Source organism: Humulus lupulus, chromosome 9 (genome assembly GCF_963169125.1).
Source record: "Humulus lupulus chromosome 9, drHumLupu1.1, whole genome shotgun sequence".
Classification (NCBI taxonomy): Eukaryota; Viridiplantae; Streptophyta; class Magnoliopsida; order Rosales; family Cannabaceae; genus Humulus; species Humulus lupulus.
The window spans coordinates 48,909,208-48,921,628 of NC_084801.1; the positions used below are offsets into that span (position 1 = coordinate 48,909,208).

At 37.1% G+C, this 12,421-nt stretch overlaps 2 protein-coding genes across 2 annotated transcripts; both read left to right on the forward strand.

The window, feature by feature from the left end:
- The first annotated feature begins 4,443 nt into the window (after nucleotides 1–4,443).
- LOC133799683 (uncharacterized) lies at nucleotides 4,444–10,339 on the forward strand. The gene is made up of 2 exons (XM_062237682.1): nucleotides 4,444–4,469; nucleotides 9,703–10,339. Exons 1-2 carry the CDS (start codon nucleotides 4,444–4,446, stop codon nucleotides 10,337–10,339), a joined length of 663 nt encoding a protein of 220 aa, XP_062093666.1.
- Nucleotides 10,340–10,799: 460 nt separating this feature from the next.
- On the forward strand, nucleotides 10,800–11,429 carry LOC133799684 (uncharacterized). Its single transcript, XM_062237683.1, has one exon. The coding sequence runs from the start codon at nucleotides 10,800–10,802 to the stop codon at nucleotides 11,427–11,429; it is 630 nt and encodes a 209-aa protein (XP_062093667.1).
- The last annotated feature ends 992 nt before the right edge of the window (nucleotides 11,430–12,421 follow it).

Sequence of the window (12,421 nt, forward strand, 5' to 3'; positions counted from 1 at the left end):
TCCGTTATCCTGTCATTCTTGGCTACCAATGGCCAGTTCGCGCCCTGTGCGCTAATATCAAGTACGACACTCTTAGGCCGCTTTTACATGTCCCTTGGCGTGATACCAACATTGACACGACACAATTCTTGGGAGCACTTAGTCCCATCACCAACATTTATCCGGGTGCAGTTTTCTTACCTTTCAATTCACTGGTTTCCGATGCCACGAAGCCGTGAGCACGGTCCTACCCCGAGCCTCTCCAAAGTCCTAATCACAACACAAATGAAACATCCTTTGTCACTAATCAATCCAAAGCTACCTCCCCGGAACCAATCCCACACTCTCGGTACCCCAAAATCCCTAAAACAATGCACCGAAGACATCCCTCGAACCCCCGGAGCAAAGGCTCAAAATTGCAAATTCTAACATCCTAAAATTGGCCTAGCGCCGCGGCGCTGCCCTATAGGGTCGTGGCGCCCAGCAAGTCAGAGAGCACACACACTGCCCATAAACAGCCTTGCGCCGCGGCGCGCTAGAACAGCGCCGCGACGCTCCTTCGCGAGCCCAGAATTCTGGGTTTTTCCCCTGCGTTTTCCCGAACTCAAACCACTCCAAATCACCCCAAACTTATACCTAAGCCTCAAAACCAACTCAAAACCCCAAATAGACCTCACTACAACCTAGAAACATCATACCCTAGCTCAATTACACAATCATTCCCAAAATTCACTCTTGAGTTCCATGCCTTAGTAACTCAAACCAGAAAGTTAAAACTTAAACCTAAACCCAAACTAAACTTCAAATTCCCTAATCCATAACAGAAACAAGCTTTACAATTACACAGAATCCTTACCTTAAGTGAAGAGTCCAATCTCTAGCTTCCTTGCTTCCAGCTCCAAGTCAAGCTTTATAATCCCACAAGCTGAGTTTCCACAAACAGATATAACTATCCTTGAGTTCCCACATTCAATCTCTGAAAATCCAAACTTAAATTCAACAAAGAAAAGTTCTAATCCTTACCTCTGTATAACCTTGGCCTAAGCTTGATTTTGATAACTTCAAACCCCTTGATTCTCCTTCCAAGAGCCAAATTCAGCTTTCTTCTTCTCCTTGTCTTTTGCTCTATTTCTAGGTTTCAAAATTCAGCATAAACCTATCTTCCCAAAGTGTTATACGCACTTGTATTTTCCTTCAGCTGAAACTCATCTAAACCACTGCCAAAAGACCACTTTATCCCTCCTCAATTATCCCTTTCTAACTAAACCTCAAGGGCACTCTTGTCCTTTTACTAGCTTTACAATTATACCACCTCTCCAACAAAACTTGTTACTCTCTATGGTTACTAACAGTTACACAGGTTACCAAATCACCAGTTACCACTATCTAGCTTTCTAGGACCGTCTTGGCAAGTGCATCACATTGATATCACCACACCCACGTGGTACGATTCACATATCATAATTATCACATAACATAATACACATAGTCATATAACATGCTTAAAATCATAATCATGCATCTTAATCATAAAAACCACACATAATCTCCATTATGCCCTCCAGGCACACTAATCAAGGCCCTTAAGCCTAATTTGTGAATTTGGGTCGTTACACTTCAGCTGTGATTAGACTCCAAGGTGCTAGTGAGAACACATGGGTGGTACACTTGGGTTGGGAAAGAAAAAGCTTTATCATTCTTAAGCTTTATCAAACACTTGGGAAGTAAGGATTAGAGTATTTTGGTATTGGAGTTAGGCCAATCCTTAAGGTCAACAAAGGTACCCTTATTCTTAAGTTCAATTCTGTTTAATTCCTTAGTTTCTTTAGTTTTATTCAGGTTCTAACTTTTGGTTTGTGGTTAGGTTTTTGAGTTCCTTGAACTTAAGGTGTCTTTTCGGTAAGTTTTCTCTTGGTGGTTTAGTTCTATTCTTTTCATCTCTTTCCTTTAGAAATACTCACTGTTCTATTGTTGGTTTTATGAGTGGTCCACGTCCCGCATTTGTTCTCATATCCCAATTTTGGTAAGGAAAATAGACTAGATCTTGCATGTTTGTATGATATGTTATGCTTTTATGTTATGTTATGTATGATATGTTATCATAAGTTTATGTTTTAATATGTTATGTTATGATTTACCCTACCTCAAATATTAGACGGGGGACGTAGATGGGTTATCATACACTACATGTGATCTAACCTACCTCAAATATTAGACAGGGGACGTAGATGGTTTCTCACATGTCAAAATGGCCATTATTAGTATAGTCTTATATGGAATATGTTATAATATGTTTATGGTATATGTTATAATATATGTTATGAAATGTTTTTAGCTTATGTTATGATATGATTTTATGTGTATGTTTACGTTGTTAGTTTTTCCTTGCTGGGCATTAGGCTCACTCCTTTTCTTTTAGTATGATGCAGGAGAATAGGTGCAAAGGTGGAAGGATTCTTCGAAGCTTGGTGTGTGTATGGAGGTGAATGGAGTGGATGGGCTGAGTGTCGATTCGAGGACAACGTTTTTTTTTAGTCTCTTTAAAATTATGTTTTTATATATTTTTCCGCATTTAGCTTTGTAAACAATTTTATTTAAAGTTATGTTTTATTTTAAAACAATGAGCTCATTTATGTATTACAAATATTGTTTCTTTAAAGTTTTCAATAAAGTTATGAATTTTCTTATGTATGTTGTTTTCAAAGTTATAGTTATGTCTAGCAGGTTTAATGACCTAAGTCTCATAGGTAGTTCGGTCGTTACACCTACCTCAGATATTAGACAGAGGACCTAGATGGGTTATCATATACTATCATGTGATCTAACCTACCTCAAATATTAAACAGGGGACGTAGATGGTTTATCACATGTCATAATGGCCATTAATATCGTAGTCCTATATGGTATACGTCTTTATAGTCATACATTCATAGTTTATGTTTATGTTTTATGCTTTTAGTAGATTTTTCTTGCTGGGCATTAGGCTCATTCCTTTATTTTTATATGTGTAGGAAAATAGTTATGGCAGTGGAAATATTCTTGGTAGCTTGGAATTGTGTATTGAGGAAGAACGGGTTCGGTGGACTGCGTGAATGATTTGAGGACGACGTTGTTTCAGTCTTTTTAATTATGTTTTCTATGTATTTTTTTCGCACTTGATTTTGTAACGAATTTATTTAAATTAAAGTTATGTTTAATTATTTTTTTTAAACAATGGAATCCCATACCATACCCCGAATTTTATGTATCTCAACATTTACTTTATAGTTTTTAATATAATTATGAATGTTTCATATGTATGTTTTCTTAAGAATAGTATCCATGTATAAGCAGTTTTAATGGTCCAAAGTCTAGAATTTGTTGGGTTATTACACCCTGGTTGCCAATATCGTTGCACAATAATACTTCTTGCCAAATGCCTGAACAAAGTCTGCCCAGATCATATTATTCAGGTCATGAGTCTGCTTTACCACATCCCACCATATTCTTGCATCCAACTTGAGTAGGTAGGCTGCACATGAAAACCTCTGATGACCGTTCAACTCCATGTGATCAAAGTTGGCTTCTACTAATTTCAACCAATCCTCTGCCACCATAGGGTCAGATTTCCCTTTGAAACTAGGTGAGGCATGCTTTCTGAAGCGCTCATAGACTGGCTCAAATCCATAAGCCATAGGCAGTGGTGCAGGTGGTGGTATTGGAGGCTCAGGCTGCGCCCCTGGTACTTGGGGCACTTGGAATACATGTCTGGCTTGAGCCAACTCCTTATCTCTCTGTCTTAATTGTTCCCTCAACCTTGCTATTTCTATGGCCAAATCTACAGTCAGTGCAACAGGGGCTGCTGGTTAGGCTAGTGGCATTTCTAGATTAGGAATTTATGTGGCGTTAGATCTTGTGGAGGCATCTCTTCCTCGGCCTCTCCCTTTTCCCCTACCTCTTCTTGCTCCTCTTCCTCTTGTTGACATTATGAGATTCTAAGGCACCAAAAGAAATTCATAAGAGAGGATATATTGCATAATGGTTTGGTTCTTATAGATATCCACGAAAATTGTCAGATATTCGATACCCACACCATTTAGAGTTTGCAAGAGCAAATTATAAAACCATAACATTCAAAGTTTCTTAAAAAATTATTCAAAAATTCAAACATCCCATAAAGTGTTTAATAACCATAATGAAAGTCATAAGTTCTGAAGGGTCCTTAAGAAAAGTCCCATATTATTTGTTAACATTTATTGAAAGGAAATACGAGACGGACTCTAGTCCTCAATCGTGGACTCGTCCCCTGAGCTATAGTCAAAGACGTCCTCCAAAATGTGGAAGTAATCAGGAGCGCTAGCCAACATCCTCATCCTAGAGCTCACTTTTGGTATGGTGTGCACTACCTCTTGACACGCCATCTCCCCTTCCAAATCGTGCAACGTCTCATATATTTCCTCCATCTCTCCGTCGTCCTTCTTTACCATGACTGGCTCCAAAGGACTAAAATCGTAATTGTCTATGAGGTCGTAGATCGTGTATTCGTTGGTGCTGAAATCCAACTCGTCTTGAATGACATCGTGCCATTCTATGGTCAAGTGGAGGCAGGTCTCGGGATATATCGACAATGATTCCCTTAACACCCAGTATTGTTCTATGGGCCATAGCAATGCCCCTCTTTTTTTAATTATTCCTTGAATACGATCACAAAGCACCACTGTCATTTTCAGTACAATATTCCTCCAATTGTTGTGATCCTCGTCAAGGTGAACCTTAGGTATCAGATGAATCTACTTAAGCAACTATTTCTTAGTGGTTCTAATAATAGGAGGCATCTTTCTATACTGCAATTACAAAACTACAAAATTTAAAAAGCATAAAGAATAAAGATTACATTTAGAACAAACACTTACGACGCAGTGAGGTGAGATTTTCCAATCATTAGGGTGTATGGGGAGGGTCCTTACAAACATGAACGACCTGTCTCTGATACCATTTGTAAAGCGCCATATTCTATTACTTTGTAACAACATCTCTTATCTCATAGATAATTAGAAAAAACCACTTAAAATATGAAATTCAATGGGGCCTTGATAAAACATGCAAGTTGGGCCCAATAGTTTAAAATAAAAATAAAGTAGTCTTATGCAATGTTCAAAGAAAATAAAATTTTTATGTCCCACTGGTAAATTTAAAACTATAGTCTGTAACATGATTCTTTAACACTCGGTGCTTATGTTGATCTTTTATTAGTTCATAGGATACCCCCACACTATACACACCCAAACGTTGGAACTCCCCACCATAGCACGTGCCATAGAAAAACCCTATTTATTACCTGAAAGGGGGAAAGTAAGGGGGTGAGCTAAAAGCTCAGTAAGGAAGTACAACAAAATCAAAGATAAGGCAAGAAAGACATGTATAACATAACATAAAAATTCATAACATCATCATACTCATATCTCATATCTCATAATCAAAATGAAACAAATTCATACATCATATTCATTCAACATAAGCACACTCTTTGTGATCATGACACCTCTATTGTCCATGTCACATCTTGAGGCAACCAGTATAACTTGGCTGGTAAAACATCCTCTATGAGGTAAACATGATCTCAAGTCCTTAAATAACCTCGATGCGTCCGCCCTCTGAGTTACGTCATATCCTTAGTAACACCTTTGTTGCGTTGCGTTCAGCACGCTAGCAACCATCTTTTTCATGCATCATACAAACACATGTAATCCATTTCACATCAAAACAAAGGAAATATGTAACGCTGTAAACTACAGGGACTATTATGGTGTGCATTTTGAACATTGCTAAACTCGCTAACCGAGTTATTTGGCCATAATTGTGTAACTAAGTATGATTAGCGGTTTAGGGTTAAATTTTGTGGTTAAGATATAACATTTCACTAAAACGTTTACTGTATACATTGGGATCCCAAAAATATAATTTAAAGGTCAATGACAAGAAAATATTTACAACCAGCCAATCTAGGCATTAAAATAGGGTTTAACCCTAGTTCCTCTTTCAACTCTCGGCCATGGCGGTCGAGCAACCGCATATGTACACATCGTCACCTAAGCTCTCCAACTCAAGGATGGTCCAGCTTTCTTTTACCTCTACCTGCACCACATAGAACCCATGAGCCGAAGCCCAGCAAGAAAACTCAATATGCTCATGAATAGTAATAACATGTCATCAAATCACAATGTGCATGCTAGCAATAATAACCTTAATCACGCATGCAAACAAGTTCTGATAATGACGAGGGATTTATGATGAGGAATCCTACCCTCCTGAATGGATGACTATCAAGTCAATCCTAATCAGATGAGTGATTTAACACTTTGTGGTTCCATTAACCATAATGAGTGACTGACGAGCAAGTCACTACGGGCTCAGCACCCACATCCATGTGATTGATTATCATTATAATCATACAGAGCTTATAGCCCTGAAAAGATGAGTGAATATGACTTTGAGGTTCTGTTTAACAATAGTGAGTGACTGACGAGCAAGTCACTATGGGGCTCAGCACCCACAGCCATGTGACGGCACAGTGAGTGATTGATGAGTAGTCACTACAGGCCCATCACCCATAGCCATGTGACGAAGTAGTCACTTGGGCTCTCTGGCATTGGCTTTAATCAGATGAGTGGCTGTTGGGTAAGTCACTTCGGGCTCAACACCCATAGCCATGTGACGAAGTAGTCACCTAGGCTCTCTAGCCCGGGCTCTAAGTGACTAGCCATAGGCTAGATAAGCTTTTAGTTTTCATCGAACTTGAGGTCGGTCCAGCATTAATGCTCATTTGAGTCATTCAATGCAGATGTCGATTAGATCTAATCTTTTTCGGCTTGCGTTAAACACGCTAATATCGTTCATGACTTTTTAGTCAATACCATTTGACCAGTGCTCAGTACTACTGTTGAACTTGACAAGTGAGTCACAACTTCACAGTTAATACTGACACCATTGGTAATTCTAACTAGTTAGTCAGTGCCACGCACAAGTAAGCAATGCTACGAGGCATATATCATATGTAAAATATCCAAATGTAGGCTATTCAACATGCTTACTTAACAATTGCTAGCATAATTAGGATCATGCACAAAGACAGAGACTCAAGCTCTGATCAATCTCATATTCAACATTCATGGCATGCCCTAATCACATGTTTCTCGTGCATCACATGCATCACATACTGGGTGCAGTTTTCTTACCTCTAGTTCGAGCGAGAAATATGTTAAGAACGACCCTTGAGAACGATCGATCCTTTGATCCCTTAGCGGTCACCTAGTCATAACCAAATATGGGATTCCATCAATAAAATCAATCAATAATAGGTTCCCGGACCAAGACCTTGCCTCCGGGACAACAAATCCAACTAAACCGGGTAGTAGGAATGATCCTGAGGCCTAAGGTTTGAGTTCCCATGATGAAAACACTTCTCTGTTAAAAAATACCACTAAGGGCTGCGGCCCTACATCCACCATGCTGCGGCCCGCCTCCCAAAACAGAGGCGGCCCCCCTTCAATCCCCAACACGGGTCGCGGCCCTACCTTTCCCATGTTGCGGCCCAACGGCCTTCTAGCACCCACCTGCTTCTTCATCAAGCTTGGGTCACGGTACTCAAGAACAGAGCCGCGGCCCCACCTGAAACCCAGCCAAAAACCCTTGTCTTTCCTATCCGAACTCAATTCAAAAACCTCATCAAATTCCCATTTCTATGATCAAAACTTCAACCTCAAAACTAACACCAAAAATAGAGTAAGGAACTAGGAAATTCATGGCTGAATCTTACCTTAAGCTCAAGATTAAACCCTCTTCAAAATACAAGGAGAAATGAGGAGAATAAGATGAACGGGAGAGGAAGAAGAAATGGTCTATTTTCTACAGCCCTCTTAGTTTATATATATCCCTTAGGTCCAAAAGACCAAAATGTCCCTATGCTTATCTTCTTTCCTTAAGAGCCCCCAAGGGTAAAATTGTCATTTCCCATCTAATCCCGCTAATCATAATTAACGTCCTCCAATTCCCAATACTCCCAATATTCTCAAATGATAATAAATCACATCCCATTACCCTTTAATTCCCGACAATGTTCTAATCACCAAATTACCCCGAGACTCACCATGAGCCCCGAAACTAACCCTGTTATGACCAGACAAATAACTTGCCTTCAAAGATCGTCTCATGCCAAATGGCTCAAACAAATCCACATATAATGTGGTATTATTCATAATTCACCCACATGCATGAAAATGCACAATAAATGGGACAAATTACCAAAATGCCCTTATAATTAAAAGTGGACTCATATGCATGCATTTATCATCATATCATAATATAATTCACATAAACATGCATATAATCATTTAATAATATAATAAATAAATTATGGCCCTCCCGACCTCCTAATCAAGGTCCTAAACCTTATTAAGGATTTTGGGTCATTACAAAATACATGTTTCATCATACTTATCATAACATTTCAAGATAGAACTCCATTTTCCATATCACATGGTTTATCATCAAAACATAGCACATTATTCATTGTAACATACAGGTCTTACCATTTCATAGCATAAACAAAGAAATTCTATGTAACTTCCTTACCTTAAGTTTGAATAAAGCAAAAATGAGAAAAAATTCACAACGAGCCCATAATCATAATTAAAGGTCATCTCTTAGAATCACATAACAATACTCATGCCTAACACATATACCCCACGTGTGCATGGGCCATGCACACGTGGTACAAGTTGCCCTATAATTCTAGACATACATATTTTCACATAAAATCATAAAAGAATAATGCATATTCTACCTATTAACCCTTCATGGTTCCAAAGGAAAAGTCATGTATTTGAACATTAGGCATATATTTGAACCTAAAAATGCATATGTGGGAGTGTTCTTAAAATTTAACGTTTTAAACGATAATTCTTACATGCTTATTTATTGTCTCTTCAATCAAAATTTAGCAACATAATTCAAATACCATTATTTGTTTCTTTAAATCCCAAAGTTTTTTTAAACAGTTTAATACATTATATTAACTTTATAAAATAATTCATTTAGCGTTTGCTAATTTCTCATAAGATAATAATTCCATTTATTATTTTAAATAGCATAGAAAAGTGACAAATTTTGAAGCTATTCTAAAATACTTAATATAAAAGTATTGTTTCCTTTAGAAAATAACTTTTCTAAATAAAAAAACTACATGTTTTAAATGTGAATATTTATAAATAAAGTGTGGAAAAATGTATTTTCACTTATATTATTTAAGACTCATATTATTTAGGTGTAAGACTCATTAATTTTAAACAAAATAATTATTTTAGCTTAATAACTCAAAGTTTCAGCAACTATTTATTTAGTTTAATAATCATAAGTGAATTTAAACCATAATCTTTTCTCATTTAAAATGAAAACACTGCACCTAAATAATAATGTGAAAATTTTATATTTACATTTTTAAAAATATCACATTAAAATATACATAGCTTAGGGTATAATTTATTTGGTGTACTAACATTATTTATCTCATTTAAAAGACCTTTCTTATTTTTAATCCAAAATTCCGGCAACTATTTATTCATTCAAAATCACAAACTTGGATTAAAAACTATATTTTTCTTCATAAAATATACACAGAATTATGCATGTATTGATTTGATAAAACACCATTTATATGTGAAATAAAAATGTCTTTTTGTTTAACAGAAGGGTTATTGGTGATGTTGTGCATAATTATACAGTAGCTAAGGAGAACTACCAATCTGCCCAATATCAACTCCAACAGGATCCTCATTCAGCTGTTCTTCAAAGAGAGGAAAGGTTATCTTTTGAGACTTTCTCTAGCCAATCTAAATACTATGATAGCTACCTTCGACAGAAAAGCAAAATTAACTGGCTTCGGTATTGTGATGATAGCACGGCCTATTTTCATGCTTGCTTAAAACAGAGGAGGGCTACAAATCATATTACCTCTTTTATTAATGATGCAGGTCAGTTAAATGAGAAGTTTGAGGATGTAGTGGCTCATTTTGTGATTCATTTTCGTAGCATTATGGGCAGTAAGAGTACAACTTTTGTTATTATTCAGAGGGATTGTTTTAGTCATGGAGGCATTTTGTCTTTGGATCAGCAGCTGAGATTGATAAAACCTTTCACCAAGAAGGAAGTGGAAGCTGCTATGTTCAGTATTAATCCAATTAAAAGCCCGGGTCCTGATGGTTATGGGTCGGGTTTCTTCAAAGTTATGTGGAAAGATTTGAGAGAAGAAATTTCTGATGCCATATTGGATTTTTTGATCATGGTTTGCTTCCTGATGAGATTAACAGTGCAACTCTCTCTCTGATTCCGAAGGTTGAAACTCCTACTAAGGAAGTTGAGTATAGACCCATATCTTGTTGTAATACACTCTATAAATGTATTTCAAAAATGCTATGTGGTAGATTGACTAAGGTTCTTCCTATTCTAGTTAATCAAAATCAAGGAGCTTTTGTTAAGGACAGATTGTTGGCTCATAATATCCTCATTCTTTAGGATATTATAAAAGGTTACCAGATGAAAAACATATCCCCTTGATGTGTGATGAAAATAGACCTTAGCAAAGCTTATGACACTATAGATTGGCAATTTTTAGAGGATATTCTTACTGCTTACTGTTTTCCCAACAGATTTATTAGATGGGTGATGATATGTTTGAAGGGTACCTCTTACTCTATTCTGATGAATGGTAGGGTTCAAGGGAGCTTTATTGGTAAAAAGGTCTTAGACAAGGGGACCCTATATCTCCCTTGCTATTTGTTTTAGTCATGGAATACTTCACTCGGCTTCTCATTGAAGCTTCTTTAAGCAAGGAGTTCAGATTTCATCTTAAGTGTAAAAATCTGAGATTAGTTAACCTTTGCTTTGCTGATGATCTGGTGATATTTTATAAGGGAGTAAATAATTCGGTTCAGATTATAAAAGAGTGTTTCACAACCTTTAGTTTGGCTTCTGGTCTTTCAGCTAACTTGGATAAATCTCAGGTGTATTTTGGGGGTTTGGCTGAGGAAAAGACTAAAAAAATATTGACTAGGCTCCAATTTGTAGAAGGGTCTTTTCCTCTAAAGTATCTTGGAGTTCCTCTTCGTCCTACTAAATGGAAGGCTGGCGACTGTGCTGTTATTCTCAAAAAGATTCACCTGAAGCTTCACACTTGGTCTAGTCGTCATCCTTCATTTGCTGGGCGGGCTCAGCTTATTCATTCTGTTTTATTGGGCATGAGATCATTCTGGATGAGTATATTCCTCCTTCCCAAGAGTGTCATTAATGAGATAGATCATTTGTGCAGAAGGTTTCTCTGGGGGACTAATGACAGTAGTAGAAACAGAAGTAAAATGCATCTCACTGCTTGGCATCAGGTCTGCCTGCCTAAGAGTTTGGGTGGTGTTGGGTTTTAGGAAGGGTCGAAATGGAATAAAGTATTACTAGCTAAATTTGTTTAGGCCATTTTCTCTAAACAAGACATCCTTTGGGTGAAATGGATGGATTCCATCTATCTTAAAGGGTAGAATTTTTGGGAGTATAAGCTCAAACCGGATGTGAGCTGGTACTGGAGAAAACTTACCAATCTAAAATCTATCTTCACTTGTAGCAATCTGGAGGATGCAGCCAAGACTAGTAAGGTTAATCTGAGAAAACTTTATATTCAGTTGCTTAATAAGGAAAGAGTTCATTTTGCTAATGTTGTCTGATGTAATATGGTTGTACCTAAGCATAGGTTTATTTTGTGGCAAGCTACTCTTGGGCACCTTCTTACCCGAGATAAGCTAGCTCACTGCCAGTTGAGTATAGCTTCCTTACTGTGTCCGATTTGTAAGTTGCAGCACGAATCTCATTCTCACCTGTTTTATGAATGTCAATTTTCTCAACAAGTTAGATCAAATGTGGCTGCTTGGCTGGGAGTGGATATATGTCCGATTAAGTATGATGATTGGTCCTCTTGGATGTTTGGGAAACCTAAAGGTCTGAAGCAAAAAATAGCAACAGCTGCACTGGCTGCTTCAGTTTATTTGATTTGGTGGAATCGTAATATGTGTCTGTTCAGATCTTACTCTATGACAGCAGTGAATGTAGATCATTTGATCAAGTTTTATTTGAAAGCTAGAATTTTTAGGCTTCTTAAACTAAAATTGGGGAAAAATTATTTAGCTTTTGTTGAGAAGTTTGTCCAGTTGTAATCTCTGGTTGGGTGCTCGGTTTGAGCTTGTCTTGTATTTGTTTTGATGAGTTTCAATAAATTCTTTTTTCATCAAAAAAAAAAAAGTCTTTTTGTTTAGATAAACTCATACATCATTTTGAGGCATCACTTGAGCATATCAAACATTGTTTCACCATTATATTCACAAGTTATATAAAAAAAAAAAGCAAGCATAATTAACACAAAACTAAA

Excerpts from the sequence above, each read along its gene's own strand:
- LOC133799683 (XM_062237682.1), top strand. The coding sequence starts at position 4,444 with ATGACTGGCTCCAAAGGACTAAAATC. Across the intron at positions 4,470-9,702 it reads GGCTCCAAAGGACTAAAATC|AAGGGTTATTGGTGATGTTG; the intron begins GTAATTGTCTAT and ends TTTGTTTAACAG.
- LOC133799684 (XM_062237683.1), top strand. The coding sequence starts at position 10,800 with ATGGAATACTTCACTCGGCTTCTCATTGAAGCTTCTTTAAGCAAGGAG.